This window comes from Prionailurus bengalensis, chromosome D1 (genome assembly GCF_016509475.1).
Source record: "Prionailurus bengalensis isolate Pbe53 chromosome D1, Fcat_Pben_1.1_paternal_pri, whole genome shotgun sequence".
NCBI lineage: Eukaryota > Metazoa > Chordata > Mammalia > Carnivora > Felidae > Prionailurus > Prionailurus bengalensis.
The window spans coordinates 6,036,822-6,050,313 of NC_057346.1; the positions used below are offsets into that span (position 1 = coordinate 6,036,822).

Below are 13,492 nucleotides of genomic sequence, written 5' to 3' on the forward strand. Positions count from 1 at the left end.
GCAATGGCCCCACCACCACACCGCTAATTTGGGATATGTAAATAATGGATCCATGGTGTCTGACGATAACATAAGCTCAAACCTATCTGTCAAACTGGTAAGAATAACTTTAAAGGGGACCAAGCTTCACTATATAGTTAATGAAACTAAAAAACCTGGCTTCTATTCATTCAAAATCTGTGATTATTCCCATATGCTGTGCTGAAACTTAGTTTTGCATTTTCTATTAAATATAAGATCCAAAATTAAATTTAAATGTTACTAGAGGATGGGGATAAACATCACTTAGAAAAAGTGGCTCCTGCATTTCCAAACATTATTTTTTCCTAAGTCAAATAATCTTTGTTAAATATTCTCTAGAAGGGGGGAATAACCATAAAGATATTTACCAGGGCGTGATTAACTTGAAGGGTTTTTTTTAAGATTATTTATTTATTTATTATTATTATTTTTAAATGTTTATTTATTTTTGAGACAGAGAGAGAGAGACAGAGCATGAACGGGGGAGGAGCAGAGAGAGACGGAGACACAGAATCGGAAGCAAGCTCCAGGCTCTGAGCCATCAGCCCACAGCCCGACACGGGGCTCGAACTCACGGACCGCAAGATCGTGACCTGGCTGAAGTCGGACGCTTAACCGACTGAACCACCCAGGCGCCCCTAAGATTTTTTATTTTTAAGTAATCTCTATACCCAACATGGGGCTCAAACTCAAACCCCAAGATCAAGAGTCACATGCTCTTCTGACTGAGCCAGCCAGTCAGTATTGAACTTCTGAATATATTTGAAGGTAAGAACAAAAATCCCCAAAGCTACATTTCTTTAAATAAGCTAGAATTCAAATACTTTATTTGCTCACTGTCTTATACTAATTTACAACTTGTAACAACTAATTCTCTTATCACACAAAAAGCCATAATGCTATCCTCTGTGTAAGATAACTTGGCTTTCCTCCCTCATTCAATTTTCCATAGTGCATACGGCTCCCAAATCCACTGAAGTGCAATATAACCTGTACGAAAATACACCACACCTACGGGCAGAATTAATGATTTTATCTCTGCATTTCTCAGGACACCGGGATTATTGACATTCATGTCCTCAGTATCTACTGAATGAATACATTTCTTCTTTATCCACCTCAATGTTTTCCATCAAGTGGCTTAATTTCTTACAGAAATATAAAACACACAGACTAGATTCCTGTATTACTTAAAATCTTTTTGGCACTGTAGTTTGCTCTAAGTTAAATCAGTTTTGCATGCATAAGTTTTTAAAAAGACATTCCAGAAAAGTCTCAAAATAATTCCGAAAACCAAATTTGCATACTTCCACTTTAAATTATTTACTGCACTGGCATCCACTACTAGAAAAAAATTTTTTCCCACATCAAGTGTATTTGTCCACATTCTTACCCATGCCTGGGCACAGATGTATGGTAACAGTCTGCCCTTTACTTTCACAGCATAAACGTAAAGATTACAAGGAGTAAGAGACTGAATTTCACAATGTGTGGTCAAAATCTCTCCTCTTTTGGCATCTTTATCAACATGATGCAAAGACCAGTACACAGTGTCTTTTACAGTCTTACAATTTTCACATTTTCTAACTAGGGGTCCCTGTAACCCCTATTCAACTGTCAAGTGTTAGAAAAATGAAGAGTTTTATTTTTTTCTTTTTTGGTCATTATGAGGTCTTGAAATAATTCAGCAGCAATTTCACCCGTGTCGTGCCTTCCAGTTTCTTGCAGAATCAGCCACAAAAAGAAGGGGAGGGGAAGGGAGGGGAAGGGAGGGGAGGGGAGGGAAGAAAAATCCTGAATCTAAAAGTTGGGCCAGGTAATAAAGGGAAAAGTATAAAAGTAAGGGCTGATAGCAAAATCACAGCAGCAGAGACCAATTCCATTACAGGAAAATATGGCAAATGCTGAATATGAACCTCTGGCTTCCAAAATCTATTTTTTATTATCTGAAAATCTCTTTTCCTTTATTACCTTACTTTGTCAAGAATGGCTATCTCCTGCTCCACAAAAGTAGAGATTAGAAATCTTACATTGATATTTTAAGTACAAATACTTATTACTTTGCCACAGTTTGTTTAGTACACAAAAGCTTTCAGTTGTACATCTGAAACTAGTAAGGCTATATACATCAATTGTATCTCAGTAAAAAATTTAAAAAAAAAACAAACCTTCAAAACAGGGAGTACATAAGGGAAATAAACTAAAAAGGGAGTGAGTGGTGAAAACATGATCTGGATATGTACACAACTAGGGAAATGTATACACATGTGTAAGTTCAGAAAGCAAAATCACTGGACAAAGGTGATAAAGAAACCCACTGGCAATTATTTTGTAAAAACTGCTCCTGCGCATTACAATGATGAGATTACCATGCTGACCTGAATTTCCTCCCAGATGTCTTCGTCCAGTAAGGTGGAAGCCCTGTGGTGTTGCAAAGGGACTATCAGGCAGTGTCCCTCAGTAAGAGATCGGACGTTGGGTAAACATAAATAAACCTATGGGGAAAAAGTTGCAAAGAGAAATGTTACTGTATTTATTCTCAGTTGCGACCAATGAGCCATGGGAAACATGGCTGACACCTAATAAAGCACACTTGTTTACAAGCAATATATTTTATTTTAATATTTTTAAAGATAGCTGATATTTTCAAAATACTTTTAAAAGCCATGAAGGCAGATTCTAATAAAATGGAAATTTACAGCACAAGTCTCAACTTTAACTGTTCTATGTATTTCAGAGATTGAGCGTACCCAAGGGCAAAATGAATGACACACTTTATCCTTGATCTGAGAAAGTTATATGCTTTCAAAGCCCTTGAAACAACACAATTTGGGGCAAGAATGAAAAGATATATGGCTTGGTAATGAAAGAGAAGTCTAACTGGTGCCTATCAATCAGGTTTTCCTTATCATACTGCCTAAGCAAAGAGAATTAACCCAAGTAAGAGAGAAAGGAAATGTTCTCTGTATGGTTTTACTGCTCTGCTTAAGTTCCATCTGTTTAAATACACGTGTTACCTACAAACTGGTGCTATTTTTCCACTATATACAATTGTCTTAAAAAAGAAAAAAAGTCAATTAGCCTATATATAGTGAGCAAAGAGTGCTCATGAGGAACATTAAAAATATTCTGCAAAGGGGCTCACTCTTATTTTCTACTATTTTTTGTTAGGTTTTAGATAGAAGTATTTTGTATGGCAGACAATATTATTTCACAAAATAATGCAAACTTTTTAAAACTCTGCTGAGAGAGGACAAAGAAGGAATGGATATGGAAATTCACCTAAGTTTATAGTGAGATCATAACCATATTCAAAATATTTTTAAAAATAACATCAGTACTGATTCATTAATTGTAACAAATTTACAACTTGTAAATTTGCTTACTAACGTCAGGTGGTTAGTAAGAGAAGACACTGGATACAGCGTACATGGAACTGTCTTCTTAATTTTTCTGTAAATCTAAAACTGTTCTAAAAAAGAAACAAAGTCTAGTTTTTAAAAAAAAGTAAAGCACAGTGTTAAGATGAGGGAGACAGATAACTTTTATTTTTAAAAAAAGGAGGAAGGGGCGCCTGGGTGGCGCAGTCGGTTAAGCGTCCGACTTCAGCCAGGTCACGATCTCGCGGTCCGTGAGTTCGAGCCCCGCGTCAGGCTCTGGGCTGATGGCTCGGAGCCTGGAGCCTGTTTCCGATTCTGTGTCTCCCTCTCTCTCTCTCTGCCCCTCCCCCGTTCATGCTTTGTCTCTCTCTGTCCCAAAAATAAATAAAAAAAAACGTTGAAAAAAAAAAAAAAGGAGGAAGAAAGCACGAAAAGCTGACAATCAGAAGTTATTTAACTCTGTGATTCTAATGAGTATTCATATAGTTTCATTAATGCATTTGGATTTAAAACATTCACTTTAAATATTAGAAATTCAAGCTGAGTGAGAATTACTGAATTGCTGTGGAATGTGATTTATCATTTCCACTGAATGGCAAAATAATTCCTTAGAAACTCAAAACCATCTAAGATTAACTTAGGTAATGACTGAAAGGAGTAATTTCTTCTTGTTTATTCAGATTAATTAAATGGCCTATTAGCTACAGTGGATGGGATAGGTAGTAAGATGACGGATAAGGTTCCTTCTAATCAATATTTCAAATATTTCTGTATTAACATAGTCACAGCCGAAAGGCTGGAGGTAGACGGTAGTTTTTAGAGCATATAACGCACAGATGCAGAAAGGAGAGACTCCAGTGGTTTTTTAAGTTAAACTAGAATGAAAAGACTGAGTCCCAAAGGGAAGAAACAGGTCAGCCAACTCTCAGGAAGTGAAAGGCAGAAAGAATTTAATACCATGAGGAAAGACTAGTGGGAAAGAGTGGATTACCTGACAGTGGAAGAGGACCACCGACAAGAACAGGGAAAGACGTGCATGACAAATAGGAGGGGTGGAAGATAAGAACCAGAAAGTGTCTGTTCACAGGCCAGCAGTTCACTTTCACGAGTGAACTGAGAAACGCCTCCTTGGGGAAGCAGCCTACAAGGCAGGAGGTGAACAGAAGGTCTGTGCCCCCCTGGGCCCGGCCTGTCTCCAGTGCACTGGGGAAAACAAAAAACCCCAATGAAAATTCTCCAAACTTCTAAAGCACAGCAGGAAAAATTTACTTTGTTTAATTTGCTCTTACGTGTTTAAAAGGTAGGGATTGGACTGAAGAGGAATGAAATATTTATAATGTCGTAACTAGAAAAATGTAAATGTTTATAAAAGTCTGGAAAAGAATTCAGAAAAATTGATACAAGTAATTGGTTATGGTGGGGTTTTTTTAATTGAATAAATTTTATTTTTTTTAAGTGAATAAATTTTAAATGGAACTTTTACATTTACCTCTTTGATAGTTTGGAAGGGGGAAAAAAGAAGAGTGAAAAAATAAAGTTAAAGAAACCCTAACGTGAACTGATAAGTTGACTGTCTTAACAACAACCTAAAGATACTAAAGGCTAGAGTCGGAATGGAAAAGCCCACACCAGTTCTCTGGACACACAGGTGTGTGTGGAGAGGGGCGGGACATACACAAGAAACAAAAAACTAGCAAATAAACACGTATATGCACAGTCCCTGAACTATGAGTTCCTGAACTAGCATGGCACTCATTCATTCCTCTCCTCTCCTTTTCTCACTCCCTCTGCCCTGGGCCACACTCTGCTCCACGAACCAGCTCTTTCCTCCTCATGGCTCTTCACCTGCTGACGCCCCTTCCTGAAATATCAGTCAGTCATTCACATCCTCATGTTGCTTGCTCCTTCCATCTTTCATACCTTCCCTAAAATACCTCCTTACAGGGGGCCTTCTAGATCACCTTCTCAAAACATACTCTCCCATCATTTTGTCCCATTCCCTTGCTCTATTTGCTTTCTGACAACACTTTCTTCAATCAGGGCAATTATTACTTTATTTTCTGCCTTATTTTACTAGAATACAAGCTCCACAAGTACTTCTGATTCTGAGTCTACTTTTCTCTAGAAACTAATTACGGTCTGGTGTATGTCGGGTACACAATAATTAATCAATACAAGAATTAACTCACTGAATATTTATTGAAATAAGTGACAATTATCAGTAATTAAGCAATCATTAATATTTATTAAAATAAGTGACTACGAACATACACTCTTGATATACAATGGGATATATGTTTGGTCAACAATGGAATTCATGCTTGGTGCACAATGATGAGTGAGAGTTATCTAGGTGCTCACAGAACTTACAGCCTATCAGAAGAGGGACTTAATACACAAGTAAAATAAGGTAAAATTTTTCAAATTATCAGATATTCTAAGAAGAAACAAGTAGGTTCTATGAGAAAGTAAGGGAAGAAGCAGCAACTGCTTTAGACGGAGTATTTCTGAAGTGACTTGAATACTAAGAATCAAGTGCCAACCATGAAAATGAGGTCCCACGGCTGGCCAATGCCAGGGCCAGAACCTGGGTTCAGGCGGTTGGGCTCCCAAGTTCAGGCCCAGTGCTGTTCCTCTAAAGAGGAGAATCATACAAAATGTGAGCTTCAAGTCACCTAAATTTTTATGCTGCTCTAGGGAAGAGTCTAAGAATCACAGGAAGTCAGAAAAGAAAACTATTTGCAACACAGAGTAAGAGAAGACCAGACATGTTAGAATCCTGTAAGGGTCTGAAGAAAGAGGCAAATCTGGACACAGCACTACGTCACTTCCTCAGGGCCATGAGTGTGGTATTTCTTACCTTAACACCTATTGCAACAATAAGGTGCTTGGGAAACTGAGAGCTGTCAAAACAGTAGGGACATTTTTCCATTTGGGCAGCGAGACTCTGATGCTCGGCAATGGCTTTTTTCCTCTGGTTCTCTTCCTCTGCACCGAAACGTTCTCTCTCAGCTGCTTTGGAGACAAACATGTCATCTAGGGTATAATAGTCTCCATCTGTTCTTCCCATAAACTGAAAAACCAAAATAACAGTAGTGGGGAGAAGGGAGGTGGTTAACGTTTTATTGTATTGCAGCTACCAAAGACATATCTGTAAGTTCCATGGTACAACTTTTAAATTTAAAAAAAGAAAAAGAAAAACGTGATTAAACATTTAAGCTTGATTTTCAAGTCAATCAATCAATCATCATCATCATCATCACAATTGAAGTTGACTGAGTATTTACCATGTACAATTTTATGCAATTTGTTTTATGCTCCTGTGAGAATGAGACCATCATCATTTCCATTTACCAGATCAGGAAACTGAACCACAGAGGGGTTAAGAACTACTTTCATTTTAAAATTAGCATACGCTCCACAGAGAACATAAACATTTTTCAACTGTTCTCTCCAGGCAGCTTCTCCCCATCTCCCCCAACATAAACTGTAGCCAGGGGGATGCTTTTAAAACACAAATTTTACTTACTTATTTTATTTATGTCCCTGCTTAAAATCCTCAGAGAACTCCACATTGTGAACAGGATCAAGTTCAAACTCTAGTTTGCCTACTACATCATAGACATAGATAGAATGACCCTGGCAAAGTTCTGTCTCCTGTAGGTAGAGCCTTGGGCAAGTTACTTAATCTCTCTGTGCTCTCCGCACGCTTTATTTCCTCATTTCACAATGGTTGTAACAATACTATCTACCGAACAGGGCTATCTTGCTTAATCCTCTCAACGCATGCCTGACACACAATAAGGACTCACAAATGTGGGCCCCCATTATTATTACAATTTTCTTCATAATCTGGCATTGATGACCTTTCCAGTCACATCCAATCACACCCTTACTTGAACTTTATGCTCTGGTCTTCCTGTTTTCAACCCAAAAGTACTGTTACCTTCAGGCTTTGCACATACTGCTCTCTGACCAATTTCTGCCTTCAGTTTAGCCATTTGCTACTCATTTTCCAACCTGAGGCTTAGATTTAGCTGTCACCTCCACAAAAGAACATCCCTGGATCTCCCAAGACCCTCTAGTACTGCACTCCTATCAGTTTCATGACCACACTGTATCATAATTGCTCACTAACTTCTGTTTTTCTCTATTAGGCTAAGTTCAAAGTTCTATTTAGTCTACTAAGTACCCAAAGTGAACTCTTTTTCTTTTTCATCATCAAATACAAAGCAATAGCAGGATGCTTGGATCTTATCAGACAGTTAAAAAGATTTGAAGACAGCTAGAATGGCTGCATTTATGTCAGAGAAAGTAGAATTCAAAGCAAAGAAATGAAGGACACAAAAGATCATTTCATAAGGATAAGGGGGTCATACCATCAAGAGGACACAACAATAGCAAAATTTATGCACCTAGTTACAGAGTTTCAAAATACATGAAGCCAAAACTTGACAGAACTGCAGAAAACTATGCGTCCACAACTGTAGTCAGAGAATTAAACACATTCTCCCAATAACTGATGGAACAAGGAGAAAATCAACAGGCACACAAGACTTGAACAAACTATCCAAAACTCTGACCTAACTGACATCGACAGAAATTCTATCTAACATCCGCAAAATAAACATTCTTCTCAAGTGCACAAAGAACATTTACCAAGATAGAGGGCATTCTTAGTTATAGCACAATTCCTAATAAATTTAAAAGGATTCAGGAAACGTACAGTATGTGCCCTGAACACAATGGAATTAAATTAGAAATCCCAGCAGAAATACATTTGGAAAATTGCCAAGTACTTGGAAATTAAATAGCCCAGGTCCAAATAACACATGTATGGAAGGAAGGAAGGAAGGAAGGAAGGAAGGAAGGAAGGAAGGAAGGAAGGAAGGAAAAATCAGAAAGTATTTTGAACTGCCATTAAAAAAAAATGAGAATTTGTGGGATGGTGCTAAAGCAGTATTTAAAGTGATAATTACAGCACCAAACACCTATATCGGAAGACAAAAAAAAGAAAGAAAAAAGAAGAAAGGCCTCATGCGAATTAATGATGTCAACATCCACCTTAAGAAATTTAAAAAAAGAATAGAAAAGAGAACAGAATGTAAACAGAAGAAGATTTCTAAGATGTCATTATTGATAGAACTAGGTAAAAATCAGAAACCAGGTACTAATTATTAGTAATAAGGTATCTGTCTGAGCACAATAGTTTCCTTTTCTATACTAGAATTTATTTTTTATCTTCTACTTCTTCTCCATTATTGATCCTTGTTTATACCTCTCTATTGTGTCAACTTTGTCTATTTATGTGAACTGCCCTGACTTACAAATTATTATTTTAACTTCAGACCTTTATCTCAACCGTAACACATAACATTTTCATAATAGTGACCAACTATGTGCTAGGTACTAATAGAGACCTTAAGTACTCTCTCATCCAAATATCCCTACAACATAGGAATGAATTGTCACTGTCACTTGTTAGATTACAATACAAAGCTTAAGGTGCCTGCGTGGCTCAGTCGGTGGAGCATCCGGCTTGGGCTCAGGTCATGGTCTCATGCTTCATGAGTTTGAGCCCCATACTGGGCTCGCTGCTGTCAGCACGGAGCCAGTTTTGGGTCCTTTGTCCCCTTCTCTCTCTGCCGCTCCCCCATTTGTGCTCTCTCTCTCAAAAATAAATAAACATTAAAAAAAAAAAAAAGCTTAGGAGAGACTAAATAATCAAAATCACACAGCTATTAAGAGACAGGAGCAGGAATCCAATGTAGGCCTATCTGACTATAAAAACGAAGAGTGTATGACATTCAGGGAGCCCCTCTCACTTAAGAAATCCACCTTTAGGGGCACCTGGGTGGCTCAGTCAGTTAAGCGTCTGACTTCAGTTCAGGTCATGATCTCGCAGTTTATGAGTTCGAGCCCCGTGTTGGGATCTGTGCTGACAGTTCAGAGCCTGGAGCCTGCTTCGGGTTCTGTGTCTCCCTCTCTCTCTCTGCCCCTCCCCTGCTCAAGCTCTGTCTCTGTCTCAAAAATAAATAAAACATTTAAAAAAAAAAGAAAAGAAATCCACCTTTAAAAGATAGAAAGGGTGTATTTTAAATATAGTCTATGAAGCAGAACAGAGAATTCGAAGAAATCTTAAATGTCATCTAGAATAAATACACCCAAATGACTTAAGGTACTTATCAGAGACAACACAGACATCTAACAGGTATCGATCTTTTCTAAAGTATATTAATGAAGCAGAATACATACCTCCACATGCAACTGTCCCTTCACATGTACACTGTTATAAAAACACTGTTATTAAAAACCAGTTCATGAGTGATCAGGGAATTTATTCAATTCAAATCAAATCTTTTGTATACAGAAGATAGTGCTTCTATACTTTAAATCTATGTTTCGTGGACGTTGCCAAACTTCTCTGATTGATTCATAGTATTGAATTAAATAGAGGACAGTCTTGTCTGTTAAATCTGCATAATTTTTTAACACAATACAAAACTGATGCTTCAACACAGCTACAATCCTCTCCTCCTACAGCCTCTAATTATTTGAATTTTTCCCATTATCTTCTTTGTGGGATTTGATCCAAAATGTTTTCAACTTATTAATCATGTACACATCTCCTGTGATCTTCAGCCCACCATCTTCCTATTTGACAACAAAAAAATGTTTTAATGGACAGAATGTTAACACAGAGTGGAGAATTGAGTCTAAGAAGGAAAAAAAGCAAAAACCTTGTCAGAAGAAAGGAGGTGAAGAAAGAAAAGAAGGTATGAAAATAAAACTCTTCATCATTTAAAAAGTCCTAAAGAAAGCGGATGGGATGATTCGAGCTCAAGTTCATACATCATAAATTTTACAACTCTGAGAACCTCTTCCAAATAAATGAGAAAAATGTGGTAAAAGTTACAACATTAAAAAACATAAGATAAAAGAAAGGAGGGGGAAGATTACCCAAGTGATTTAGAGATTCAACACAATGCTTATCAAAATCTCAATAATGTTTTTTGCAGGAAGAGAAAAATCTAGCTTAAAATTCACATACGATGGGTCTCAAGGGACTACAAACAGACAAAATAATCTTGAAAATGAACAAAGGTAGAGGTCTCACACTTCCTGATTAAAAAAAAAAATTAACATTTATTCATTTTTGAGAGACAGAGAGAATAGAGCATGAGCTGGAGAAGGGCAGAGAGAGAGGGACACAGAATCCAAAGCAAGCTCCAGGCTCTGAGCTGTCAGCACAGAGCCCAATGCGGGGCTCCAACTCATGAACTGCGAGATCATGACCTGAGCTGAGGTCGGATGCTCAACCAACTGAGCCACCCAGGTGTCCCTCATACTTCCTGATTTTAAAATTTACTGCAAAGCTACAGTAACCAAAACAATGTAATATTATCATAAAGATGGACAAACAGACTAACAGAATAGAACAGACAGATCAGAAATAAGCCCTCTCAAGTATGCTGAAAATACAACAAGGATGCCAAGATCATTGAACAGGGAAATGACAGTCTCTTAAACAAATGGTGTTGGGAAAACTGGATGTTTACATGCCAAAAAAAAAAAAAAAAAGAAAAAAAAGAAAATTTGGACCTTTAATTTACACCATATATAAAAATGAACTGAAAACAGATCATAAACCTAAACCTAAGAATTAGAATTTTTAAACTCTTGGAAGAAATCATAGAGGAAAAGCTTCCTAACATTAAATTTGGTAATGATTTCTCAGTTATGATGACAAGTCACAGAAACAAAGAAAAAATAGATAGGATGGACTTCATCAAAACGAAAAACTTTTGTGCACCAAGGACACTGTCAACAGAAGGAAAGGCCGCCCACAGAATGGAAGTCTTTACAAATCATATATCCAAAATATATAAATAACTCCTAGAGCTCAACAACAACAAAAAACAAAACAAAAAAAACAAGCAACCCAATTTAAAACTAGGTAAAGGTTCTGAGCAGACATTTCTCCAAGGAAGCTACCCAAATGCCCAATTAGCACAGGGAAATGCAAAAAGCAAACCGACAATGAAGTTACCACTTGAGGCTCACTAGGATGGCTAGAATCAGAGTCAGAGGGGAGCCTGGGTGGCTCATTTGGTTAAGCGTCCGACTTGGGCTCAGGTCCTAATCTGAATATTCGTGACTTTGGGCCCCGTGCTGACAGCTCAAAACCTGGAGACTACTTGGGATTCTGTATCTCCCTCTCTCTCTGCCCCTCCCCCATTCATTCTCTCTCTCTCTCTCTCTCTCTCTCTCTCTCTCTCTCTCTCTCTCTCAAAATAAACAAACATTAAGAAAAATTTTTTAAAACAGAGTCAGATAATAACAAGTGTTGTCAAGAATGTGGAGACACTAGAACCCTCATGCAGTGTTGGTGGGAATGTGAAACAGTATAGTTTCTTTGGAAAACATTCTGGTAGTTCCTCAAACAATTAAATACAAACTAATAAATATGCAACTAAACATATGGATTACCACACAGCCCAGTAATTCCACTTCCAGGAGGAATGAATCTGGAACATGAATCTCTACAGCAGCATTATTCATAACAGCCAAAAGATGGACACAATGTGAATACCCATCAACTGATGAAGAGATCAACAACGTGTAAAATCTGTATGACAGAGTATTATTAGGCTACAAAAAAGAAATTAAGTACTGACACCTGCTACAACGAGAATTGTAAAAACATCATGCTAAGTGAAAGAAGCCAGTCACAAAATCACTATCAACATGAAATATCCAGAGAGAGGAAATTTACAGACACAGAAAACAGATCTGTAGCCCTTGAGGGTGGGGATGCAAGGGGGGCCGAAAGGGTTAGGGGGTGACAGCTAAAAGTTACACGATTCCTTCTTGAGGTGATAGAAATGTCCTAAAACTGACAGTCTCAAGGGACTAAATGTCTGTAAATATGCTAAAAACCACTGAATTGTACAGTTTAAATGGGTGAATTATACGGTATATGAATCATATCTCAATAAAGCTTTTAAATAAAAAAGTCACCTTAACCAAAGAGAGGTCTGGCCTTTGTCTGTGCCCCTGGAAGGTTATCTTTAAACTCCTGGAATGTCCCTTCTGGTAAGAGCGGCTTTGTTTACCTGGGGGCTTTAGGTCACACCAGACAGTCTACACTAACAGTGTGATTTATGTTGGGGGCTTTGGGCCACACATCATCAACTCTACCTCAGGAGTGGCTGGAAACTAAGGTCATCCTCACAAGCAACAAACCATGTCTACATGACCAAACCCCAATAAAAACCCTGCATGCTAACACTTGGGTGCACTTCCCTAGTTGATAATACTCTGGCCACATTTCACACATCATTGTTGGGATAAGTTCGCACTGTCCACAACTCACTGGGACGGGACAAATGGAAGCTTCAGGCTTGGAACCTCCTAGAGCAGCTCCATACACCTCTTCCCTTGACTGAGTTTATATCTGTATTCTTTCAGCAAGTGTAACAGCTTTTAGTGAATTCCGTGACTTCCTGCAGTGAAATATCAAACCGAAGGGTAGCCCTGGAGATCCCAGAACTTGCAGCTGGTGTCTTGGGGAGTCTAACACCGTGGAGACATAATAACCAAATGCAATGTACAAACACTGGTCAGATTCTGGATCTCAAAAAAAAAAAAATTACAAAAATTTAAATGCAGATCATAAATTTTTTTAATGTTTACTTATTTTTGAGAGAGAGAGAGAGACAGTGTGAGTGGGGGAGGGGCAGCGAGAGAGGGAGACATAGAATCCGAAGCAGGTTCCAGGCTCTGAGCTGTCAGCACAGAGCCTGAAGTGGGGCTCGAACCTACAAGCCGTGAGATCACGACCTGAGCCAAAGTCAGATGCTTAACCAACTGAGCCACTAAGGTGCCCCTAAATATAGGTTATAAATGAACACTTTTCAAGTAAACATATGGTTCTGCACAAGACACAGACACCACCCAACAGTGGACAGTGGCAGCACGGCAGCTCTACACCGAGATGGCCCTGAGGGCAGTGGGGACAGTGGGGCAAGGAAGTCCTCTCAGTGAGAAGAACTCTGAGCATCTGGTTCGTGCAGCCTGGAAGGAGGGAT

General features: G+C 38.3%; 1 protein-coding gene across 1 annotated transcript in view; it reads right to left on the reverse strand.

Moving 5' to 3' along the window:
* Positions 1-13,492, reverse strand: part of CWF19L2 (CWF19 like cell cycle control factor 2) — a 149,966-nt gene that overhangs the window by 17,247 nt on the left and 119,227 nt on the right. Inside the window, exons 13-14 of the mRNA XM_043579225.1 lie at positions 6,262-6,474; positions 2,400-2,516 (exon numbers count right to left, since the gene is read on the reverse strand). Of these exons, the coding sequence (XP_043435160.1) occupies positions 2,400-2,516; positions 6,262-6,474 (330 nt within the window). The remainder of the gene's footprint in view (positions 1-2,399; positions 2,517-6,261; positions 6,475-13,492) is intronic.